The sequence below is a fragment of the Hylaeus anthracinus genome, unplaced genomic scaffold (assembly GCF_026225885.1).
Source record: "Hylaeus anthracinus isolate JK02 unplaced genomic scaffold, UHH_iyHylAnth1.0_haploid 12000, whole genome shotgun sequence".
In the NCBI taxonomy this organism is placed as follows: domain Eukaryota; kingdom Metazoa; phylum Arthropoda; class Insecta; order Hymenoptera; family Colletidae; genus Hylaeus; species Hylaeus anthracinus.
The window spans coordinates 3,779,389-3,793,127 of record NW_026534347.1 but is presented as its reverse complement, the minus strand read 5'-3'; the positions used below and the strand labels follow the sequence as shown (position 1 = coordinate 3,793,127).

At 37.6% G+C, this 13,739-nt stretch overlaps 1 protein-coding gene across 2 annotated transcripts in view; it reads left to right on the top strand.

Moving 5' to 3' along the window:
• Positions 1-6,112, top strand: part of LOC128890072 (uncharacterized) — a 30,919-nt gene extending 24,807 nt beyond the window's left edge. For both annotated transcript variants that reach the window (XM_054148266.1, XM_054148265.1), the window contains 4 exons: positions 535-762; positions 1,572-1,823; positions 4,695-4,825; positions 5,969-6,112. In XM_054148266.1, the coding sequence (XP_054004241.1) occupies positions 535-762; positions 1,572-1,823; positions 4,695-4,825; positions 5,969-6,079 (722 nt within the window). In that variant the 3' untranslated portion in view covers positions 6,080-6,112. The remainder of the gene's footprint in view (positions 1-534; positions 763-1,571; positions 1,824-4,694; positions 4,826-5,968) is intronic.
• Positions 6,113-13,739: the final 7,627 nt, after the last annotated feature.

Genomic DNA, 13,739 nt, shown 5'->3' with positions numbered 1-13,739 from the left:
TTTTTAAAACTGCATGATTGTTATTAAAGTTTTCCATTTAAATAGCACGAAAAAGCAAATAAAAATATGCTACATACGCTATAAATATAAAGAAATTCTGAATTAATCTTACATAGAAAGAGAACATACGAAGCATAGTGGTGTCAACATTCGAAGAAAACGTTAAGGAGCATTTGTGTAAGAAATGTAAGTGGATGAGATGAATAAGAAAAATTTGAATTTTTGTCGAAATAAAGTTCACGGGAACCTAATCATAGTTCATAATCATTAAAATTCAATTCCATGTTTGAATCTTATCGTTCTCGCCTCGGTTGTTCACGTTGGAAAAAAAAAAAAACACAAACAGTGGTGCAGGATGGTGCTATTCCATCCAGCCGGGGAAAAATTATTTCATAAAACCGGGGAGTACTGTACCTTTCACCAAAGCAAAGAATGCATTTCCTTGCATTCGGTACAGTTAAATATTAACAATTATTTTTTTATAATAATGCAGACACGCGAAAAACGTCGAGATACTTTCCTTTATTGTCGCAGATGTAATCAGTATATCCTGCCCACCGCTGAATCCAGAGGGTCGAGGGTATTTAATGTGTTCTCATATGGCCACACCGAAGCCGTGGAGGGGTAGACGAAAGATCACCAATCGACCAGGTACCAAGTGTTTCTTAAAGTGTCCTCATGGGTACCAACTTCACGGAGAATACGAATTATCTTGTCAGTCGGATGGCACGTGGGACGGACCGAAACACGGCGAGTGTGTCAGTGAGTAAAGTGATTGATACAGTATTGCCCGGCTCTATAATTGATTTTCATACCCCGGATCTGTAATCAGGAATTACATCCGACGTCATTCTCTTTCTTCACCGCGGCAGACGTGTAGATTCGAGTGGACAGGATTAAAAATAGCGGATTTAAAATTTGAATAGTCGAATTTCGGAATAACCCGAAAGCCTATGAAGAGGGTTGAAAAGAGTTGTCTACTTGTATACCTACGTCACTCTTTTTTTATCCTCTTAATAAGCTTAAATCCCTCCCTTAATAACCTCCCTTTCACGGTCATCATTTCGGGTTTCGATTTTCTATTACAGTGCCAGGCAATACTACTACATCATGCAAAATTATTCTCTACTTTCAATTAGCCAAGCTGACCAAAAGAAATTTTTTAACAAGTTATAATTATCATACAGTCGTTATGTGTTATAATTATTATTATTTATGCATTTTTTGCCATGTGCAAACCCAGGTGCAGCGTCATTTTTAATACACTTATACACGCAGTAAAAATGTTTTAATTTTATACACTACAATATCTTGTAAACGGAATGTTTTGTATTTTCATTAATTTCCTCAAAATTAATTCCCAAAGAGGAATTGATTTTGAAATAATTCGACTGCCTACTCTCCGTAATGTCTATTTCTATTTCATTTTTTAAATCTTCGAGGACTGGTCTGCACGGTCTGTCTAATGGTAACATAATGGGCAACCGACAACTCGTAATGCGAAAAGAAAGACCCAATCAGTGCTTTCTACGATCGTCAATGTACGAGATCCTGTTCACGTTCTCTTATAGGGTATGGTAAGCCTCGTTTAGAGTGTCCCAAAGACGTCATCGCCGAGCTACCGCCAAGCCATGACGAGGCGTTCGTGACGTTCGATCAACCGTCTACGGACCTCGATTGGTTCCGGTACGTTCGCTCGAAACCCTCCTGGGGGACCAGGTTGGAAGCCAGCCTGACGTTAGGGGTGCATGAGATCACGTTCTACGCGAGACACCCGGTATCGAAGATGCAGGCCAGTTGCGTGTTGCGCATCGTCGTTAAAGGTGATTAATTAATGCATGCGTATGAAATCAATGCGTGACATGTAAACTTGGCGATCGTAATCGACATTGATCATCAAACAGTGCTATTAATCAACGAGCGATCCTAGTTACCTAAACTCACAGTATCGACGGAGAGAATCAGGAACAATTAATCATCTTGATTTAAGGGACTCCATTCGTATGGACGTGCAAATTGTCTTCGCTCTTTTACAGGATTGGATTGTTCTTGTTGTAAACTGCTTCTTCCGCATCTCGTTTATTCACGGCGACGTTGGATGAACGAAGAAACTTTTAAGTCGATGGATAGGAACAAGAGACACTGTCAAGGATCTATTCTGTGATACTTTTTAACAAGATATTTAGAGAAAAGGAAACAATTTTCATATCGTAAAGATATTTTATTTGTATTTTGTGTTTTCTTGAATGTTTACTTTAAACTATAAGTACATTGTTGCAAGTGATAGAATTGATACATGTTTCCTCATTTAAGTGAGTTTTCCACGGGATCACGTTAAGAAGCCGTGCAACAAAATAATATAATCCTTTTACTAAGAGTTAAAGGGTTACGACGCCAAAGTAAATACGACACCGTCCAATTATCTGTTTAGCACATTTTTGAAAAAATATTCAACTACGACACGTTTTCTAGCGTATTGGACCAGTGCCACCCCTTAATGCGTCATCGTGTTCTTTGCAACCCGTTTAAAAAAAGTTCGCCGCGTTGTCATTCTCCCATCTAGAAGCGCGAAAAGCAGAACCCATTAGAAGACGGTTTCAAGTACGCAGGGCGTCGCCGTCGTATTTTCATGTCTTATCCCGATTTCGATGCCAAGATGTCGAGCGAAACACTCCTCGCTCGACGGCACACGCGGTCTAGCGCAGTCGTCGTATGCAAATTTCGCATTGCGACTCAAAGAAGTTCCCTCCGGCGCCTGGAAACCCAGCCGACGCTTTAATTAAATGCGTTTCCAGGATAGGGTTCGCCACAATGCTATATAATCTACGAATCGCTTGGCCCTCGCCCCACAAATTAGATTATTCGACGGATTCTAGTAAATGCTTGACTGATTCTTGCTACCGAATGCTCTTTGCATTCTCCGATGAAATTCCAGATATTTGATTAGACCTATGTTTTTCTTCTCGACGGGGAGGAAGGATCGGTAGGTACACGAACCGCGGAGCTTGGCACAGAGGTTCTTTTGGGATGTACTTCAGAAATGGTCCGTAACGCGTTGATTACTGCTGGTACCAATTTTCTGGATGCAGAGACATCTTTGATATTTGCTCAAGGTCGCAGAGGATAGCTGGCAGAAAAATAAGTGACATTTAATAATTTGTTAAATAGAGGTATTCTGGTAAATTTAATAATGGGTATTTAAAAACGTTCGTGGCGAGTTTGTCGCTCGATCAAGACGAGAATGCTACGTAGGCTTGTGACAAAATTTTGACGGAAAAAATGCTCTATCAAAATTTTAATGTCAGAAATGCATCACGCTGTGGTCGACCAATCACAGAAGGATGCGATGAAATCATACAAATGGTTGAGAAACGCCACGAACTTTAGTTATATTAGTTCGGCTTGAAGATAAAGAAAATGTTAGAGAAAAAAGTTGTACTTTACTTTTACTAAAATAAAGTATAGCCTGCGTCCTTCCTCAGGATGCAATCTATCTCCTTGGCAAATTTTATTGAGTGAAAAGGTAACAGACAGACAGAGTTACTTTCGCATTTGTAGTATCAATTTGAAAGATTTGTTAAACCAAATCAGCCAGTCCTCTCAGCGCGACAATTACACACCACGCCTGCGCGATAACGTTACAAACTATTTTCGAGCAGAGGTATTTGCTGGTTTACTTTGTGCTTCGGCGCAAAGGCCAGTTTTGACGTAAATTGGACGTAAAATATAATTTATCCAGTGTTTCGCGTTCTGCTCCAGAATTCCCCATACGTGTCAGATACAAGACTGCAATTTCATTTTCACGCTTTATACCGAACAGGTAATTACACGTACGTTCCCGAACACGTTCTACGATAACCCCCCCATTTCCCCGATGAAACGTACCAACTTTCCAGAAAGACGACGGATAAACGAGTTCGTTCTCATTACGAAAATACTCTTCGAATGGCCGATACTCAAATTCACGATGTTCACCGCAGCCCCGCCCTTACTAAAACTAATTTACCGGAACTAATTAAATGCAGCCGGATAAAGTTTCTACCATCTGCGGAAAGTTCCCATTGACGAGGGAGAAAGTTTTTCGGTAACGTAGTCTGATTTCCCTGCGAGCTGGGGAATGCTGCGCGAAGTGATTGTTTATCATTGGTATAGAAAGAAAATGAAATCTAATGGTTATAGATTTTTTATTGAAGGCGTCCATGGGTAAGCGAGGATGCAGGTTGCGTTGTAGTCGGTAAGTCGTGAGATCGAATCCATAATTTGAAAATGAGGGGATCATTCTTATTTATTCCACTGATGCGTTGAAAAGAATAAATTTGCTCACATTTTAATTAAAAGTTTGTATTTTTCATACTAGGTGTCACGTTGGTCATTAGTAGGTCCTAATAAATTAAGGACGCTTATAATATGTAGATGACATCTTACAGTCGATGTCAGGAATTTTGCTTCAATTAAAACATAATGTGGATCACGTAAAATTAGGAAGCGTTTGTAATCTACAGGACTATAAATATTGTAATAAACACCAATAACGTTAATTCCTGAGTTGCCCCGTAAACAATAAATATCACGCCTACATTTACGTTTACATTTTTATTCTTAAATTTTGGCAGCGACGATTCCATACGCTTAGAGAGTCAACTCGAAATAGATCTCGAGTTCAAATTCTTTTGATTAGATTTGTTCGATTTCAGACGGTGAAGCGCCGAAAGTAAAAGACTGTCCAAATGACATAGAGGTCACCGGGAGAAATGGATCAGTGATCACGTGGACCGAGCCAATTTTCACGGACAATGTGAAAGTGACCCGGATTAGAAGCAACGAGGTCAGTGTTAATTACGAAGTAACTTAATTTCTCAACGATGATAAATTCGACGTCGCGATCATCGAATGTATGTCATTGTCATTAGTGTGCTCGATAGCATGGAAATAATTTTGCACGTTTGAAACCGTTGGAACATATAGAACAGTTCATCATTATTTGAATAATAATGTATCTCAACTTCATGTCACGTAGATATTTCTTTATAATAATTAATGCCAATTAACTACCCAAAGCTTACATAGCAAACGATTTATATTTTTTATGTAAATATCGTATAACAATTTTATTTACCAACTATTCCGCAATTCTAAGCCACGTTTCGCAGCAGGTAACATCATACAGAAAATATGAGGCTGTCCCATAAATATTATACGCTTCTATCTTTGTGACGAATACTAAAGCTCTTGCCATACTCTGCGGATGTCCCAATAATATCAAAATTTAATAGAAACCGACAGTCGAGAAATGTATGATGGAAATGTAGCATCAACATTTTAAAAACCTTTATTTTATGCTGTACCCATTTCAAACTAGGAAATGGAATTTTTATTTATGTTTTTTGAAAGCCAAGTTGTTCCTGAATGTCAATGATAAGAAATTGTTATTTATGGTACTCGTAGAAGTTTGGTTTCGGCGCAAGCTCACAAAAAAATGGCTGTATCTCGGTTGTTTTGCAATACTTTTTACCGAACTACCGAGCTACCGAACTCCGTAAGTAGAATTGGCGAGAAATGGCCAGACATGAACGAGTTGTATTGTACCCCAGATAATATTAACCCTTTGCACTCGAGGCCTTTTTTTCTGGTATCTACCAGCAACTCGAGATGTTTCTTAGCGTTCTATTGCCATGAATTTTAAGCTACCTAGATTTGAGAATAAAGCAACCTTTACCTCACCGACAATCATTTTATCGACAATTGGAGCTCCAAAGAAATGAAACCTAAAGAAACATTAGGTATTGTAGATGTGCTGCATGAAACCTAATGGTGACTGAGACCTCTCGAGTGCAAAGGGTTAGTATAAATTTATCGAGACAATATTTTTCGTCCGTAGGAAAGGTGAACAGTCTGCGAAGGGTTAAAAGCAAAGGTCTCTCAGGTTTTTCTCTCGATCGTTCGATCACGTTTTCCGTCAACGTTTCAGAGTCCAGGACGACGATTCAACGTCGGCGGGCACAGAATAGAGTATGAGGCTAGCGACGAAGCCGGCTGGTCGAGTAAATGCGTGTTTACCGTAGTTCTGCGGCAAGAGTGAGTCCTGGCGAGCTTCGTCAGGTGAGCGTCAGAAGAGCGGAGGGAGAAGAAACGCTAAAGAAAAGGAGATCCAGGTAAAAATGGGGGTTGTGGGGTTGGTGGTGGCGGAATAAAAGCAGCGAGGCGGAAGAATAACGATAAGGTAATATAAATGGAAATGCTCTGGAGTTGTGCTCGCCCAACCCTTCAGTGTGTGTAATGGATTCCGTTTTATCCGGAAGGTTAAACGCGGACGAGACGGGGATACCTTCCCGCGATACATACGCAAGCGTATGTTTATGATTACATATTGTATGAGTATCGCGTTTTAGCGGCGAATTAGGGTATACGAAAATCGTCATCTGTGAAGGACTCGGTATAAATGTATTCTAAATTAATTACTGCACAATTTCACTAAATTGAATAAAACATATCGTATGTGTTGTTTTATATGCCCTATAATTACGGAGAACTAATTATTACAATTTTAGCAATTTTTGTGCAACAAAAAAAGTGGAGTCAACACATAAATAAATGATAGCTTGTTCAAGTTTGAAAAGTACCATTTTTTGATCAAATATCAAGCAATAACATAAAATATAACTCATGCTTGATTTTACCATATGATTTATAACTTATTTTACGAGTGCGATTCATATAATGTATATTTGTCCTATTTGGCCCGTAATACGGACCATGAGTCTAACTCGATGTTATAAATGTGTTTCCACCATCTAAACGTAGTTACGAGCCTGAAAGATCAGTAAAATCAAAAGATGACGATTTTTGGTTTTTTATTCTGTTCGACGAAATACGATATAACGTAACCATAGACAGGCATACACAAATGTAATGTATACTAAGAAATTAGGGAGATTGCCTCTGGGTAAAATACAAAGGCATGGGCCAGAATTTTTTAAAAATATTAACGAAAAATTTTGTGAGAGTTTAGAAGATAATAATGGTCACTCTTCGTAGGTCTTCAATTTCAAGAAATTTCAATGAAATAAAATCTACGGTGAAATCAAATCGACTAAAATTAATTGATTAACAAAGCAAATTTGTCTATGATCCTATCACAGAATTCTTCACAGAATCCAAATAAAATATAAGTTATGAGAAGTTACGAATAAATAACAATCGTGTCGATATCGAAAGTGTTCTTTATTACATTCGAACAACTTGATCAGTGGATTATGAGTGGATTATGATTATGAGTGGAAAGAAGTATTTCTCTCGCATCGCGAACATTACTCAGAAGCAATCTTTCAAGTTCTTGCTGGAGCGTCTCATCGATCCACTCGCGACAGATTTCCACGGACTTCCAACGATCCACAGGTTTCTTCCTCGCGCTCTCGCGTTTTCCATTTCGCCTTTCTTCACCATTACCGGATTCTACGTGGCCTGCGCACGTTGCATCCCACAGCGAATTGAATTTATCCCGGATTCGACGTAAAGCCCTCGATCCACGAGTGTTACAGCGATCACGATCGACACGCTCACGGAGATCTAGGAATTTCCCGAACAATACCGCGAACGTTCCACGAAATTACGCGTATCAACGCCACGATCGTGACTGCCGTGTCCGCGTTGCTAAGGACGAAGGAAGAGACTCGTCAGTGGCGATTTATACGCAGATCCTAGGAGAGAGTTGCTTAATACCCACCGTTCGCCTAAATCGTGCATGTAATTCTATTTAATGAAAATTGTGAATTTCAAGGGAATTCCTTTTAAATTTCAAGAAAATTATGCGTAAAATGAAACTCGGGGGTAAATTATATTGAAGAAAGGGTAGTATTATGGCCTCGAAATTTTATATTTTTTGGGGAAAATCAGGTTCGTGATTCGAACTACGCCAATTTTTTGCTTAGAGCGCAGAAAGGCTATTGATACTGGTTTTGTTCACCATATTCAGGTAGTGCGTGAAAATATAAAAATGGAGTTCCATTTGATTATTCCGTTATGATTGCTGTAAAGATGGAATTGATATTTTTTTAAAAGTTATCTGAATTCTTGAATCGTAAACCTGCAAGGATTCGACAATTAAAGATCGTGAGTGGTACGATTTTGGCAACTCTCTCCTGTATGTATGTATATGTATTGTAGAACCTCCTTTATCCATGCTAATTGGGAAACAAGACTGTTCGGTTAAGGAAACTTTTTGGAAAATAAATTCCTAATCATTTTTCATTCTTCTTCTGATTATTTTGGTAGAAAATAGAATTATTTATTTGGCAATGGTATCATTGAAATGGAAATCTTTTTCTTGAACATAAATTGTAAACTCAATTACTTTAGTTACCGATCTAGAGTTACCGATTTCAAGATAAAGTTCTACGAATAACTTAAGTGACATGTAGAATGAAACCGTTATAATGTAAGATAGAAGAATGTTGAAAAAGGTAAAATAAACATTTACAGAGGTAAATATTCGTGGTCTTATGTAACGTCGCGTTATCGAGTTAAAGTGTACATTTAATTGACATATAAAGATGTAAATTAAAGAGCGAAAACCACTAATCGAGGCATGGATAGTCATAACTCACTAAACAGTATGTAAATGATAGTCATAGATTAAAATGGTTATTGGGAAACATCAGATCATGTAAGGTTAAGTTATTAAAGAGGAAAAGTCGAATACAAGAACAAAAATAATAAACAATAAATAACCAATAATAATAATAATAATAATAATAATAATAATAATAATAATATATTTATTATTTATACATAAATGTTTTTAACTACTGATTTTCATTGGAAAACTTATTTTACACCGAATGTATTTATAACTTCATATTTGTCATTTTTTCGTTACTCTCGTAGGAGAATTTTAACAATCTAACAGATTGTTAAAATTGCGCTATAAAACCTAATAGGTCACATTAATCGTCCCCTACAAATGTCACAATGAATTACACCGAGCAAAAGGAGTGGATTAATTAATGAATTGTAATGTCAATTTAAAATTAAAAAAAAAAAAGTTTGTATTTAATTTGTAGTAAATGATAATCCAAAATACTATTCATATCGGATTTATTTCCTCCTTAAAGCCAAGCAAGAATTTGTTGTGCATCGTTAAAAGTAAACGTATCGTTTGAGTGATTCAAATGCTCCGGTCTGTATGTACACCGAGGTGATCTATCGAGGGATTATTATGCAAATCCGAAATCCACGAGTTGTCGTTCGCCCAGGCGAACTCTGTCGATTACTGGTCGATTATCTTAGAATAAAGTTTAGTTCTGTTATAATTAATTTTAATTTTAATTTTAATTCTTTTTTGTATGCTCTCATAACAGTGAATACTGTGATCGTGTGCAGCAAAACATCTATTAGCATGCAACGTGTATACTATTTATCAATGTGTGTATACATATGTATATCCAAGATGTGGAAAAGTCATTCGCGTGAGTATGGATTAATAATTACAGATTTGAAAATAACTTAAGTTCAGGAGTGAAAACATGCATAAATTGTTGTACCTTCATTATAATGTTCCAGCAAGCTTTTACTAACTAAAAAGTAGATATTTATAGCAGAGAAGAATAAAAGGTCGAGGGAATTGTTCTCTCGTATCTTTTAAAGGTAGGTATAAATAAGACAGTGTTTTTACAAGTCTGTACCTACGTTGCTTGAACTGAATTCGCGAAACCATTCGCGATTAGTTTCGAAATTGAACGGCACCTCGTGCGCTCGTAGCAATCAACAAGCGGAAACAATGATAGTTTTAATCCTATCCACGATCGTGTAAAGGGGCGGTTCTAGGTATTCGATCCCTGAGCCGAACGGATTTATGGAAATTACAAAGTCCACAAACATCAAAGCCACACCGACTCGATGTACGTATTATGCGTTTTCGACGAACAGGCTCCAATTGATAGCTAAATCCCATCTGGTCTTTAATTCCTCGCGCTTTACATTTACAACGACAAGCTACGAACTGTGCTTCACGTTTTCTATTTATTTACTTTTTAAATATAAAAGAGAACGACCAAACCACCTTCACAAAGAACAACGAGTGCCAAATTATTAGTTACGCTGAGAGTTAAGTATGCAGAGAAAAATTTTGTTTGCATTTAATACTGATTAAAAATAATGAATCTGCTTGTTTCTGTGTAATTGTGTAATTAGTGCTGATGAAAAGTTTGTGATACCTTCGATTCGATCGATAAGCGTTTCTCTACGTTCAAAGGTCGTAATGTTTGAGGAAAGAAAGAAGGGGATGTTATTTGAAAATGTTTCGTTCGTTACCATCAAGATGCCATAATGGAGACGTACTGAGATAATTCGTGGCACGATTGCAAACGACGTGAACGTCAGGAGAGAATATCTTTTCACGTTCATGCACGACGAAATCTCGTTGTATTAATTAGCGCACGTTTGTTGGTGCCTTGATGTTCCCAGGCGGTGCTTCCGTCATCGCCAGACTCCTTTACCGAATAATATTGTCGCGAAGGTACTGAATACTTAATAGGCACGTCGCTAGACAATAGGCTATTAGAACACGAACCAGTATAGTGAGTCACAGGAGGATACCTTAATAGACAATTAATAACAATACACTGGATTCAGCCTATTGTTGTTCAGTCGATCGTCTCGCGTTCTTGGTATTTGTTCTTACGTTTTCAAGAGAATTCATTGTTGCTTGTTGTTATGTAGCCTGGATGAACTAAACAGGACATCTGAAATAACTCTTTTATTTTAAAAGATGAAAAACGATGTTTGAGGCCTCGGATTGACTTCAGAGGGGATGTAGAGGAAGGAAGGCGCCATTTGTTTGGTTATAAGTAGATAAAAAAAATCGAGAATAAAAAAATTAATCCAGATACATCGTGATTGCATCGTTGATGAAGCCATAATTACTAACATGAATTGTAAAATTGATTCAACACGGTGACTTTTGCTACAACTGGTCCATTCAGCTGCGAAAAGGTTAATAAGTTTATAATCGGAGTGGTTCTGTCGTTAACAACAATGATACATTTCTGTCGATGATCGATTCAGCTCGATGGTTGTTCCATTATTATTCACCACGGTTCTTCGTGTCCTTATTTCTCGTAAATTTACTTCCATACTCGCTGACAATGGACGCAGTACAATGTAGTCAATATCGCTGGAGGTAACGATAGCCAATTATTCGTCAGACATTTACCATGGTATTCAGTACCTTCTACGGGAGACTGCACCCTAGAAAGGAATCCAACGAAAGTCATCCAGAAATATCGTGACTGCATCATTGGTGAAGTAATACGAGGCTTATGCGAGGTGTAAAATGGTAATGCTGTTCACTGTAAGATAAATGGAAATTCTTTTAACGTTAGACGTCTAATCCAAGTTCTGTTCGGTACTCTCAGTACCAAGTTTTCTTTGCCAGTTGTTTTACAGAGAAACGTTTGCAGAGTGCATTTTTCGCAACGATTAGAAGTTTTATATATCGAGGAATTTTTAATCATCTACGAAGTAAGTTGTATTTCATTTTTCACCACGATGAATATTGTTCAGTTATTTATGTATTTATGAATGAACTAGTAATCGAGTTAAATGAAAAGTGATTGACCTGCCAGAATGTACATGATATTTCCATATAAAAACGTGGATTATCTTGGGAAGTTGATGAAGTCTATGAAACATTTCCTAAAACATGTATTTAGATGTATATAATAAAAGGGATAAATACAGATTCGTTTCTAAGAAAAAGTTCATCAATAGAAGTAAGTGTATTTTAGTTTTTGTATTATTAAGGTACATAAAAACATTCTGTAAAAGGAAACGTCTAGACGTAGATTCATTTCCGTGGAATTAATTCCCAAAGACTGTACTTTGGAGTAATTGACTACCTAGTAGTTCTGGAGTGAATAATCCCTCGACTTCTTTCGTTACTTCGCCTACCTTTCATCGCTTCGTTCCCAGAGCTCTTCGTTTTCTCGATTCGCGGCAAGGGTTAAAAGCCAAAGATCACTATCGATCTGCGCCATTCAACGGCAGAAGAAATGTATATTTGCTGGATCTTGGGATCCAGCCGAACACGGTGGATCGAAAAGGCGGATGGCAGGTTCGCTCGCACGAAATCAATCGACTTTAATTAGATTTAATTAAAGTGAGGAATGAACTGGTAACGCCTTTTTCCTTACCCTTCCCGTTCGCTGCCCTCCCTTGACGGACGGGGGAACTCTTGACATAATTTATGCGCGAGGCGCACACCGGCCTTTCTTCGACAGTTAAATTACTTTTGGTTATTGCGGCGCGCCGTAGTACAGTCAGGTCGATCCTTTACTACTGACAAGGAACATCCATGAACTCCCTCTCTCCCCATTTTAGTGAAACTTTATAGGTATTACAGTGGCCAAGAATAAGGATATGAATCTTTTTTTTGTTTAGCTCAAGTTTAAGGGGTTACGTCACTTTTGCAGTGAACGAGAATAAAAAGTTTGCGTTAAATGATAGTGTATATGTACACTCGTGTCTTTTTCTTTGAGATAAACGGTTTCGAAAGAATAGTGTGTCACTTGATACAGTTAATTGCGAAACGATGTTGGATATCATTTATCATACATAAAAAAGAAATGAATAAAAAAAAAATTGGAATGAAGGCAAGGGCAGAAAAAGAAGCTAGGTGATAAATGTAAACCAATTGGAAATAAAAAAAAGTCAAACAAAGTCACAATAAGAATAACAATTATTTTCAACGTGCTTGCATTGTTTCCTTTTTAAGATGAAGATCTAAATACTACCCAAAAATATTTTTTATTTTTACAATACATCCTGGAGATCTATTACAAAGTTGTATCTTTAATTTCAGGGTATAACACGTATACAAATGTATAGAAACGTATACATATGTGTACTTCTGTTTCTATTACTCTAAAAATAAGATATCCTTTCCTTTTCTTTGTTTGGTACTTTTGCGGTTTAAACTTCCTACTCCACGACTTGTTTCTTCCCTTTTGCCATGTTTATTACTGTTTCACTTAAGTCTATACGTTCTATTAGAGATATATTATTTCTTACCACGTTTGAAAATAGCTGCATAGGTCGTATTTTTAATCGACTTCGAAAAGGAGGAGGTTACTCAATTCGACATGTATATTTTATTTTTTTTTTTTTTTAATGTCTGTTCACCGATTACGCCGATATGGCTTAATGAATCGGAGTGAAACCTCTTGCATCTTGTCGAATATTTCTTCCATTTGGTCGCGTAAAAGAAACATTTTGTGATTTGTCATTTTTTACCCGTTCTTTTTTTAAACAGAAACATTTTGTCTTGCTTCTTAGTCCGTGACGAAAGGACCAATCAGATTGAAACTTCTTGTATCTGGAAGAGCATTTGATAGTGCAGATTACTCTGTCGGTAATGTGGAGAGCTCGGTCGACAATGCAGATTACTCTGCCGACAATGCAGAGCGCTTGGTCGATAACGCAGATTATTCTACCGATAATGTAGATTGCTCGGTCGGTAATGTAGTGTACTCGGTCGACAATGCAGAGTGATCGGTCGGTAATTAATAGTTCTCTGTCGGTAATGCAGATTGTTCTGTCGGTAATGTAGAGTGCTCGGTCGATAATGCAGGGTGCTCGGTCGGTAATTCACAGCGCTCGGTCGGTAATGCAGATTGTTCTGTCGGTAATGTAGAGTGCTCGGTCGGTAATTCATAGTGCTCTGCCGACAATGTGGATTGCTCGGT